At 51.8% G+C, this 12642-nt stretch overlaps 1 protein-coding gene across 1 annotated transcript in view; it reads left to right on the top strand.

Annotated features, from left to right (window-relative positions):
* The first annotated feature begins 760 nt into the window (after positions 1–760).
* PREB (prolactin regulatory element binding) overlaps positions 761–12642 on the top strand; it is a 115549-nt gene continuing 103667 nt past the window's right edge. Inside the window, exons 1-4 of the mRNA XM_063914898.1 lie at positions 761–888; positions 4206–4370; positions 4847–5048; positions 5593–5813. Coding sequence (XP_063770968.1) covers positions 4236–4370; positions 4847–5048; positions 5593–5813 — 558 coding nt within the window. The 5' untranslated portion in view covers positions 761–888; positions 4206–4235. The remainder of the gene's footprint in view (positions 889–4205; positions 4371–4846; positions 5049–5592; positions 5814–12642) is intronic.

The following is a 12642-nucleotide window of genomic DNA, read 5'->3' as shown; positions in this document are numbered from 1 at the left end:
CAGGTGACGGGAGCACAGCGCCACGCTGGGAGGTAAGTACTGCTCAGGTGACGGGAGCACAGCGCCACGCTGGGAGGTAAGTACTGCTCAGGTGACGGGAGCACAGCGCCACGCTGGGAGGTAAGTACCGCTCAGGTGACGGGAGCGCAGCGCCACGCTGGGAGGTAAGTACCGCTCAGGTGACGGGAGCGCCGCGCTACGCTGGGAGGTAAGTACTGCTCAGGTGACAGGAGCACAGTGCCACGCTGGGAGGTAAGTACCGCTCAGGTGACGGGAGCACAGCGCCACGCTGGGAGGTAAGTACCGCTCAGGTGACGGGAGCACAGCGTCACGCTGGGAGGTAAGTACCGCTCAGGTGACGGGAGCACAGCGCCACGCTGGGAGGTAAGTACCGCTCAGGTGACTGGAGCACAGCGCCACGCTGGGAGGTAAGTACCGCTCAGGTGACGGGAGCACAGCGCCACGCTGGGAGGTAAGTACCGCTCAGGTGACGGGAGCACAGCGCCACGCTGGGAGGTAAGTACAGCTCAGGTGACAGGAGCACAGCGTCACGCTGGGAGGTAAGTACTGCTCAGGTCAGCAGTGTGCAATACATTTCTAGCACAGACCAAGCTTCAACAAGATGGCGCCTACACTGCAGACACATTCTCCACAGCCAGCTGACGTGTCCCTAGTATAGTGAGAGCGGGGCTAACATTGCGCATGCGTAAATAGCGCTATCAGCTGGCGGACGGCTCAGGTGCGGAATCTGCCGGACATGCGCAGTACAGGTTGGGCATTAGTGCGCATGCGCATGGGTGTCCGGGATTGGTGTCCGGGATTGAGTGCGCATGCGCAGTGCCTGTGTCCGGTGACAGATCCTGCTGATGCTGTAAATGAGAATCACCGGTAAGTGAGAGCGGGGCCCCTGCCGGGACCTACCTCCTGTGTCACTGGGGCCCCTGCCGGGACCTACCTCCTGTGTCACTGGGGCCCCTGCCGGGACCTACCTCCTGTGTCACTGGGGCCCCTGCCGGGACCTGCCTCCTGTGTCACTGGGGCCCCTGCCGACCCCTGCCTCCTGTGTCACTGGGGCCCCTGCCGGGATCTGCCTCCCCTGTCACTGGGGCCCTTGCTGGAGACTGCCTCCCCTGTCACTGGGGCCCTTGCTGGAGACTGCCTCCCCTGTCACTGGGGCCCCTGCCGGGATCTGCCTCCTGTGTCACTGGGGCCCCTGCCGGGATCTGCCTCCCCTGTCACTGGGGCCCTTGCTGGAGACTGCCTCCCCTGTCACTGGGGCCCTTGCTGGAGACTGCCTCCCCTGTCACTGGGGCCCCTGCCGGGATCTGCCTCCCCTGTCACTGGGGCCCCTGCTGGGGGCTGCCTCCCCTGTCACTGGGGCCCCTGCTGGGGGCTGCCTCCCCTGTCACTGGGGCCCCTGCTGGGGGCTGCCTCCCCTGTCACCGGGGCCCCTGCTGGAGACTGCCTCTCCTGTCACTGGGGCCCCTGCTGGAGACTGCCTCCCCTGTCACTGGGGCCCCTGCTGGAGACTGCCTCTCCTGTCACTGGAGCCCCTGCCGGGATCTGCCTCCCCTGTCACTGGGGCCCCTGCTGGGGGCTGCCTCCCCTGTCACTGGGGCCCCTGCTGGGGGCTGCCTCCCCTGTCACTGGGGCCCCTGCTGGGGGCTGCCTCCCCTGTCACCGGGGCCCCTGCTGGAGACTGCCTCTCCTGTCACTGGGGCCCCTGCTGGAGACTGCCTCCCCTGTCACTGGGGCCCCTGCTGGAGACTGCCTCTCCTGTCACTGGAGCCCCTGCTGGAGACTGCCTCTCCTGTCACTGGGGCCCCTGCTGGAGACTGCCTCCCCTGTCACTGGAGCCCCTGCTGGAGACTGCCTCCCCTGTCACTGGAGCCCCTGCTGGAGACTGCCTCTCCTGTCACTGGGGCCCCTGCTGGAGACTGCCTCTCCTGTCACTGGGGCCCCTGCTGGAGACTGCCTCTCCTGTCACTGGGGCCCCTGCTGGAGACTGCCTCTCCTGTCACTGGGGCCCCTGCTGGAGACTGCCTCTCCTGTCACTGGGGCCCCTGCTGGAGACTGCCTCCCCTGTCACTGGGGCCCCTGCCTGGGTCTGCCTCCCCTGTCACTGGGGCCCCTGCTGGAGACTGCCTCCTGTGTCACTGGGGCCCCTGCCGGGACCTGCCTCCCCTGTCACTGGGGCCCCTGCCGGGACCTACCTCCTGTGTCACAGGGGCCCCTGCCGGGACCTGCCTCCCCTGTCACTGGGGCCCCTGCCGGGATCTGCCTCCTGTGTCACTGGGGCCCCTGCCGGGACCTGCCTCCTGTGTCACTGGGGCCCCTGCCGGGACCTGCCTCCTGTGTCACTGGGGCCCCTGCCGGGACCTGCCTCCTGTGTCACTGGGGCCCCTGCTGGAGACTGCCTCCTGTGTCACTGGGGCCCCTGCTGAAGACTGCCTCCTGTGTCACTGGGGCCCCTGCCGGGACCTGCCTCCTGTGTCACTGGGGCCCCTGCCGGAGACTGCCTCTCCTGTCACTGGGGCCCCTGCTGGAGACTGCCTCTCCTGTCACTGGGGCCCCTGCTGGAGACTGCCTCTCCTGTCACTGGGGCCCCTGCTGGAGACTGCCTCTCCTGTCACTGGGGGCCCTGCTGGAGACTGCCTCCCCTGTCACTGGAGCCCCTGCTGGAGACTGCCTCCCCTGTCACTGGGGCCCCTGCTGGAGACTGCCTCTCCTGTCACTGGGGCCCCTGCTGGAGACTGCCTCCCCTGTCACTGGGGCCCCTGCTGGAGACTGCCTCCCCTGTCACTGGGGCCCCTGCTGGAGACTGCCTCCCCTGTCACTGGGGGCCCTGCTGGGGGCTGCGTCCTCGTGTCTCCTGTACGGCGGGAGTGGTGATGTCTGTCTTGTGTCTATGTAATATATATATGTATATACCACGGCCTGTCCCATCTCACTGTGTATAGTCTGGGTATGTCCTCTGTACGGCGGGAGTGGTGATGTCTGTCACATGTCTATGTAATATATATATGTATATACCACGGCCTGTCCCATCTCACTGTGTATAGTCTGGGTATGTCCTCTGTACGGCGGGAGTGGTGATGATGTCACGTGTCTGTGTAATATATATATTAGTATATACCACGGCCTGTCCCATCTCACTGTGTATAGTCTGGGTATGCCTCCTGTACGGCGGAAGTGGTGATGTCTGTCTTCTGTCTGTGTAATATATATATTAGTATATACCACGGCCTGTCCCATCTCACTGTGTATAGTCTGGGTATGTCCTCTGTACGGCGGGAGTGGTGATGTCTGTCTTGTGTCTGTGTAATATATATATTAGTATATACCACGGCCTGTCCCATCTCACTGTGTATAGTCTGGGTATGTCCTCTGTACGGCGGGAGTGGTGATGTCTGTCTTGTGTCTGTGTAATATATATATTAGTATATACCACGGCCTGTCCCATCTCACTGTGTATAGTCTGGGTATGTCCTCTGTACGGCGGGAGTGGTGATGTCTGTCTTGTGTCTATGTAATATATATATTAGTATATACCACGGCCTGTCCCATCTCACTGTGTATAGTCTGGGTATGTCTCCTGTACGGCGGAAGTGGTGATGTCTGTCACGTGTCTGTGTAATATATATATTAGTATATACCACGGCCTGTCCCATGTCACTGTGTATAGTCTGGGTATGTCCTCTGTACGGCGGGAGTGGTGATGTCTGTCTTGTGTCTGTGTAATATATATATTAGTATATACCACGGCCTGTCCCATGTCACTGTGTATAGTCTGGGTATGTCCTCTGTACGGCGGGAGTGGTGATGTCTGTCTTGTGTCTGTGTAATATATATATTAGTATATACCACGGCCTGTCCCATCTCACTGTGTATAGTCTGGGTATGTCCTCTGTACGGCGGGAGTGGTGATGTCTGTCTTGTGTCTATGTAATATATATATTAGTATATACCACGGCCTGTCCCAGCTCACTGTGTATAGTCTGGGTATGTCTCCTGTACGGCGGAAGTGGTGATGTCTGTCACGTGTCTGTGTAATATATATATTAGTATATACCACGGCCTGTCCCATCTCACTGTGTATAGTCTGGGTATGTCCTCTGTACGGCGGGAGTGGTGATGTCTGTCTTGTGTCTGTGTAATATATATATTAGTATATATTGAATAGACCCCTATGTCTCCGTTTCCAGGTGTATATATCGTCCCTGTTACCCCTGATAATGGGAAGACGCCGGCACCCTGATTTATACTGCGCTCCGTTCCCGCTGTACAGCGTCCGCTTTCACCGTGGGGATGGGACTGTTATCACTGGCGGTGGAGGTGGGTCATCCAAGACTGGAATTAAGAACGCCCTGGTAAGTGTCCTCTGTGCCGCCTGCGGCAGTGTCTCGCAGTGTCACTGTGCCTCGGTAAGTGTCCTCTGTGCCGCCTGCGGCAGTGTCATGACTGTGCCCCGGTAAGTGTCCTTTGTGCCGCCTGCGGCAGTGTCTCGCAATGTCATGACTGTGCCCCGGTAAGTGTCCTCTGTGCCGCCTGCGGCAGTGTCATGACTGTGCCGCGGAAAGTGTCCTCTGTGCCGCCTGCTGCAGTGTCTCACAGTGTCATGACTGCCCCGGTAAGTGTCCTCTGTGCCGCCTGCGGCAGTATCATGACTGTGCCCCGGTAAGTGTCCTCTGTGCCGCCTGCTGCAGTGTCTCACAGTGTCATGACTGCCCCGGTAAGTGTCCTCTGTGCCGCCTGCGGCAGTGTCATGACTGTGCCCCGGTAAGTGTCCTCTGTGCCGCCTGCGGCAGTGTCTCGCAGTTTCATGACTGTCGGCATTTCTCTGCAGCACTTCCTGCGACTGGAGCGGATCTCAGACAAGCTTGGTGCAGCGCTACTATACTCCCATGACACGGACACCAGGGCCACCATGAACTTGGCCGTGGCTGGTGAGCTGCTGGCTGCTGGCCAGGATGCTACATGCCACATCTTGCGCTACCAACACCACCCAAAGAAAGAGAAGAATGATGGTGGCATCCGTGGCAATGTTGGTAAGTATATGTGTGTCCGTTTCCTCTCACGCGTTTCATGTCACATTCTGATTGTAACAGGAAAACTGCACCTTTAATGCGATGGCCATCCTGACTGTAACCATACAACCACGCGTTTCATAGACATGTGTCCATTTCCGCATCCACGCGTTTCATAGACATGTGTCCATCTCCTACCCACGCGTTTCATGTCACATATTCTGATTGTAACAGGAAAACTGAACCTTTCATGTGATGACCATCCTGACTGTAACCACACAACCATGCGTTTCATGGACATGTGTCCGTCTCTAATCCCACGCGTTTCGTGTCACATTCTGATTGTAACAGGAAAACTGCACCTTTCATGTGATGACCATCCTGACACGCTTTTCGTAGACATGTGCCCGTCTCCACACCCACGCGTATCATGTCACATTCTGATTGTAACAGGAAAACTGGGCCTTTCATGCGATGACCATCCTGACCACACAACCACACGTTTCATGGACATGTGTCGGTTTCCAGTCCCTGGCTTTAATGAGCTAATTTATCTTTTTCTTAGAAAGTAATGACCGGGGGTCAAGGAAGAGGAAGCCGTCGAAGAGCAGCACAGAAGCCAGCGGGGCAGGCACTAAGGATGACACCCCGGACATCACCCTGCAGACTGTTGCAGTGGTACAGACAGATTTCAGCACTGATACTCTGCAGAAGGCAGTGTGTTTTAACCAAGACGCTTCCAAATTACTGACAGGGGGTGCTGATGGACATATCCGGATTTGGGAGGTACGTGTGCCAGGTGTATAATCTGCGTACTACCTACTGGCTGTAACACCTACCTACTCACCATCTTATTGCCATAGTAACATCTTGCAACGCGCCATCCAGCAGCATTTAATACAAAGGGCGTTACACTAACATGGTCCAGCCACGATTCCCAGGAATAAGTGATAGAGAATGGAGCGTGACTGAATGTACATAACACCTGTTCTATGTGTGATCCGCAGCCCCTGACACCCGCTCATATTATGTGTATAGGGAGTACCTGGGAGACATTACTCTATAAATAGCTAATACCTGTGACCCCAGTGACTAATACTGCTCATATTATGTGTATAGGGAGTACCTGGGAGACAGTACTCTATAAATAGCTAATACCTGTGACCCCAGTGACTAATACTGCTCATATTATGTGTATAGGGAGTACCGAGGAGACAGTACTCTATAAATAGCTAATACCTGTGACCCCAGTGACTAATACTGCTCATATTATGTGTATAGGGAGTACCTGGGAGACAGTACTCTATAATAAGCTAATACCTGTAACCCCAGTGACTAATACTGCTTATATTATATGTATAGGGAGTACCTGGGAGACAGTACTCTATAATAAGCTAATACCTGTAACCCCAGTGACTAATACTCCTCATATTATGTGTATAGGGAGTACCTGGGAGACGGTACTCTATAATAAGCTAATACCTGTAACCCCAGTGACTAATACTGCTTATATTATATGTATAGGGAGTACCTGGGAGACAGTACTCTATAATAAGCTAATACCTGTAACCCCAGTGACTAATACTCCTCATATTATGTGTATAGGGAGTACCTGGGAGACAGTACTCTATAATAAGCTAATACCTGTAACCCCAGTGACTAATACTCCTCATATTATGTGTATAGGGAGTACCTGGGAGACATTACTCTATAATAAGCTAATACCTGTAACCCCAGTGACTAATACTCCTCATATTATGTGTATAGGGAGTACCTGGGAGACATTACTCTATAATAAGCTAATACCTGTAACCCCAGTGACTAATACTCCTCATATTATGTGTATAGAGAGTACCTGGGAGACATTACTCTATAATAAGCTAATACCTGTAACCCCAGTGACTAATACTCCTCATATTATGTGTATAGGGAGTACCTGGGAGACATTACTCTATAATAAGCTAATACCTGTAACCCCAGTGACTAATACTCCTCATATTATGTGTATAGGGAGTACCTAGGAGACAGTACTCTATAAATGGCTAATACCTGTGACCCCAGTGACTAATACTGCTCATATTATGTGTATAGGGAGTACCTGGGAGACGGTACTCTATAATAAGCTAATACCTGTAACCCCAGTGACTAATACTGCTTATATTATATGTATAGGGAGTACCTGGGAGACGGTACTCTATAATAAGCTAATACCTGTAACCCCAGTGACTAATACTCCTCATATTATGTGTATAGGGAGTACCTGGGAGACAGTACTCTATAATAAGCTAATACCTGTAACCCCAGTGACTAATACTCCTCATATTATGTGTATAGGGAGTACCTGGGAGACATTACTCTATAATAAGCTAATACCTGTAACCCCAGTGACTAATACTCCTCATATTATGTGTATAGGGAGTACCTGGGAGACATTACTCTATAATAAGCTAATACCTGTAACCCCAGTGACTAATACTCCTCATATTATGTGTATAGGGAGTACCTGGGAGACATTACTCTATAATAAGCTAATACCTGTAACCCCAGTGACTAATACTCCATATTATGTGTATAGGGAGTACCTGGGAGACATTACTCTATAATAAGCTAATACCTGTAACCCCAGTGACTAATACTCCTCATATTATGTGTATAGGGAGTACCTGGGAGACATTACTCTATAATAAGCTAATACCTGTAACCCCAGTGACTAATACTCCTCATATTATGTGTATAGGGAGTACCTGGGAGACATTACTCTATAATAAGCTAATACCTGTAACCCCAGTGACTAATACTCCTCATATTATGTGTATAGGGAGTACCTGGGAGACATTACTCTATAATAAGCTAATACCTGTAACCCCAGTTACTAATACTCCTCATATTATGTGTATAGGGAGTACCTGGGAGACAGTACTCTATAATAAGCTAATACCTGTAACCCCAGTGACTAATACTCCTCATATTATGTGTATAGGGAGTACCTGGGAGACATTACTCTATAATAAGCTAATACCTGTAACCCCAGTGACTAATACTCCTCATATTATGTGTATAGGGAGTACCTGGGAGACATTACTCTATAATAAGCTAATACCTGTAACCCCAGTGACTAATACTCCTCATATTATGTGTATAGGGAGTACCTGGGAGACATTACTCTATAATAAGCTAATACCTGTAACCCCAGTGACTAATACTCCTCATATTATGTGTATAGGGAGTACCTGGGAGACATTACTCTATAATAAGCTAATACCTGTAACCCCAGTGACCAATACTCCTCATATTATGTGTATAGGGAGTACCTGGGAGACATTACTCTATAATAAGCTAATACCTGTAACCCCAGTGACTAATACTCCTCATATTATGTGTATAGGGAGTACCTGGGAGACATTACTCTATAATAAGCTAATACCTGTAACCCCAGTGACTAATACTCCTCATATTATGTGTATAGGGAGTACCTGGGAGACATTACTCTATAATAAGCTAATACCTGTAACCCCAGTGACTAATACTGCTCATATTATGTGTATAGGGAGTACCTGGGAGACATTACTCTATAATAAGCTAATACCTGTGACCCCAGTGACTAATACTCCTCATATTATGTGTATAGGGAGTACCTGGGAGACATTACTCTATAATAAGCTAATACCTGTAACCCCAGTGACTAATACTGCTCATATGTGTATAGGGAGTACCTGGGAGACATTACTCTATAATAAGCTAATACCTGTAACCCCAGTGACTAATACTGCTCATATTATGTGTATAGGGAGTACCTGGGAGACATTACTCTATAATAAGCTAATACCTGTAACCCCAGTGACTAATACTCCTCATATTATGTGTATAGGGAGTACCTGGGAGACATTACTCTATAATAAGCTAATACCTGTAACCCCAGTGACTAATACTGCTCATGTTATGTGTATAGGGAGTACGTGGAAGACATTACTCTATAATAAGCGAATACCTGTAACCCCAGTGACTTATACTGCTCAAGTTATATGTGTATAGGGAGTACCTGGAAGACATTACTCTATAATAAGCTAATACCTGTAACCCCAGTGACTAATACTGCTCATGGTATATGTGTATAGGGAGTACCTGGGGGACATTACTCTATAATAAGCTAACACCTGTAACCCCAGTGACTAATACTGCTCATGTTATGTGTGTATAGGCAGTACCTGGGGGACAGTACTCTATAATAAGCTAATATCTGTAACCCCAGTGACTAATACTGCTCATGGTATATGTGTATAGGGAGTACCTGGGGGACAGTACAGCTAATACCTGTAACCCCAGTGACTAATACTGCTCATATTATGTGTATAGGGAGTACCTGGGAGACATTACTCTATAATAAGCTACTACCTGTAACCCCAGTGACTAATACTGCTCATATTATGTGTATAGGGAGTACCTGGGAGACATTACTCTATAATAAGCTACTACCTGTAACCCCAGTGACTAATACTGCTCATGTTATGTGTATAGGAGTACGTGGAAGACATTACTCTATAATAAGCGAATACCTGTAACCCCAGTGACTTACACTGCTCATGTTATATGTGTATAGGGAGTACCTGGAAGACATTACTCTATAATAAGCTAATACCTATGTGACAGGACGGTACCGTACGGAAGCACTCGCCGCTTGCCGCGTCACGTCGACTGAGCACAGAATGGTAGGTCAAGCCGCACGAGGCCTGACCACATAGGGGATTCCCGCTTACCGTCAGTAACCGCCTGTTACTGACTCCACCCACTGCGCTGTGGGCGGGTTCTCGCTGCCACCACCAAACTCCTAACCTGCCGTGGCGTTTGGAACCACGGTTCTGCTCTGTATGTGCCGACGCACTGCCTTACCACACCTGTGTGGTGTTGACGAATCCCCACTAGCCACTTGCTAGGCCTCTACCGGTAGCTGGCGGAAGGCGGAGCTTGGAGACGTCAGGTGCTTCCCTGGACAGCCGGAGAACGGGGCTAGGTTTGGCCTAACCCTGTAGGTCACAAGATGAAGCAGTCTTCTTGAGGCAAAGATGTTTATTGCTCAAATAACCTTTAAAAAGGCTCCTCCCTATTGCTAGGGGCAACAGCATACAATCAGATGTTTTCAGCAGAAGAAGATGTTACAATACTACTATGGGCCAACTGCCCTTCTTTTATCCCTCTCCAAGACCCCTTACCACAGGGGGTAAGCCCGCCCTGTGGTGCACAACGAATCAATGTTTACCCATGAGCTGTGCATGCTTTGGTCTCATGCACAGCTTTACATTGTTCCCTATGGACAGTGGGGAGTGGTCGGTCTCCTTTGACTCTCCCATCTTGGAGATTCAGGATACTCCCACGGTGCCGTTAAGTCTGGCTGGGGGAAGTTTTCCCTCCTAAATCTGACCTCCAGAAACCTGCCCGGGACCCCTCTCACTGCCTGCAGCCTGGATTTGGGCTCCAGAGCTGGGCAGCCTGGCTCCCCGGTCCAGGTTTCTTGGCCACTACGGCTGATCTCCATGGAGCTCCAAGAAACCACTCAGCTTGCTTCCCATCTGAGCTGCTTCTCCTTCTCCCTGTGCCCCTTGGAAATGTGAGGCTGGATGGGAAAGCATTCCGTTTTTGGGGAAAAGGTCTGGGAGAATCCATCAGCCTGCACAGCTATGGATTCCCCCCTCCTGGGACACACAATCAAGTAAGTGCAATTTACCTTTAAATACATCACATTTAAATCACACTGTACATGTTATACATTTAAATACACTCTGAGCCTGCACAGGCTCCACATACCTAGGCACTGCAGTGCCTTACAACACACTGTACTTTCTACATTTTACACAATGTCTGGTTTGTGGAATACTGTCCTAGCCCTGCAGCCTGGCTGCTAGGACCCTGTCTGTTCTGGCTCCCCTAGCCCTGCAGCCTGGCTGCTAGGGCTCTCTCAGTGCTGGAGGTATGGGGCTGGCTTCCCCCACCCTCCAGCCTGCCTGCCTGCCACTGGGGTCCAGGGAGCTGGCTCTCCCTGTCCCCCCAGTGTGGCACTACTTTTGTGGCCCCGCCGCACGCAGCGGCGCACACCCCTGTACTGAAGCCCGGCGGCCCGGGACACTTGTCCCGGCCGCCGTGACTCTGGCTCTGTTGCAGCGCTGAGGCGCCGGGAGCGTAGCTCCCGGACCCCAGCGCTCATCAGCCTGCTCGCCAGCCTAATTTCCCCCACACCGCTATGGAGCCGGCTAGCCCGGTCCCCCATGAGCGGCGCTGTCTAGTAGCCTCGCCGCAGCGTCCGGCGGGGAGCCGGGCTGCGGCGCACCCCCCCTCGCCGGCTAGCAGCCCGGGACGTCCGTCCCGGCTGCTGCGGCTGGCCACCCGTGCTGGGCTGAGGCGCCGGGAGCAGAGCTCCCGGCCCCCAGCGGCGGCTCTCACAGAGAGCACTGCAGCGGGAGCCGAGCTCCCAGCCGCAGCGCTCACCCTTCTCCCTTCTCCCCGGCGCGCACACTCCAGTGCGCCCGGGGCTACACTGACCGCTGCCGGGAGCGGAGCTCCTGGACTCCGGCGGTCAGCGGCTGCCCTCTCCACCGGCGCGCACACTCTGCTGAGCGCGCCGGGGGCTGCCTTCACTGCCGTGGTCTCCGGAGGGGTCCGGGACCACGGCACATTCAAAGAATACAATATTTTACACATTTTATACAACACGGCGCCTAGCGCCCAACACAGTTCAAATCTGGCGCCAAGCGCCCTTTGTCCTTTTAAAATGGCGCCGGGCACTAGGGGTTAACCCCTTCAGTGCTGCGGCGGCCATTTGCCTCGTGGCTGGGGCTCTCCGGCCACAACCTATAACCTCAGTGACTAATACTGCTCATATTATGTGTATAGAGAGTACCTGGGAGACATTACTCTATAATAAGCTAATACCTGTAACCCCAGTGACTAATACTGCTCATGTTATATGTGTATAGGGAGTACCTGGGAGACATTACTCTATAATAAGCTAATACTTGTAACCCCAGTGACTAATACTGCTCATGTTATATGTGTATAGGGAGTACCTGGGGGACATTACTCTATAATAAGCTAATACCTGTAACCCCAGTGACTAATACTGCTCATGTTATATGTGTATAGGAAGTACCTGGGGGACAGTACAGCTAATACCTGTACCCCAGTGACTAATACTGCTCATATTATGTGTATAGGGAGTACCTGGGGGACAGTACTCTATAATAAGCTAATACCTGTAACCCCAGTGACTAATACTGCTCATGGTATATGTGTATAGGGAGTACCTGGGAGACATTACTCTATAATAAGCTAATACCTGTAACCCCAGTGACTAATACTGCTCATGTTATGTGTGTATAGGGAGTACCTGGGAGACATTAGTCTATAATAAGCTAATACCTGTAACCCCAGTGACTAATACTGCTCATGTTATATGTGTATAGGAAGTACCTGGGGGACATTACTCTATAATAAGCTAATACCTGTAACCCCAGTGACCTAATACTGCTCATATTATGTGTATAGGGAGTACCTGGGAGACATTACTCTATAATAAGCTAATACCTGTAACCCCAGTGACTAATACTCCTCATGTTATATGTGTATA

The sequence above is a fragment of the Pseudophryne corroboree genome, chromosome 4, assembly GCF_028390025.1.
Source record: "Pseudophryne corroboree isolate aPseCor3 chromosome 4, aPseCor3.hap2, whole genome shotgun sequence".
NCBI lineage: Eukaryota > Metazoa > Chordata > Amphibia > Anura > Myobatrachidae > Pseudophryne > Pseudophryne corroboree.
The sequence above is the reverse complement of the archived record's forward strand: the minus strand, read 5'-3'. Positions and strand labels throughout refer to the sequence as shown.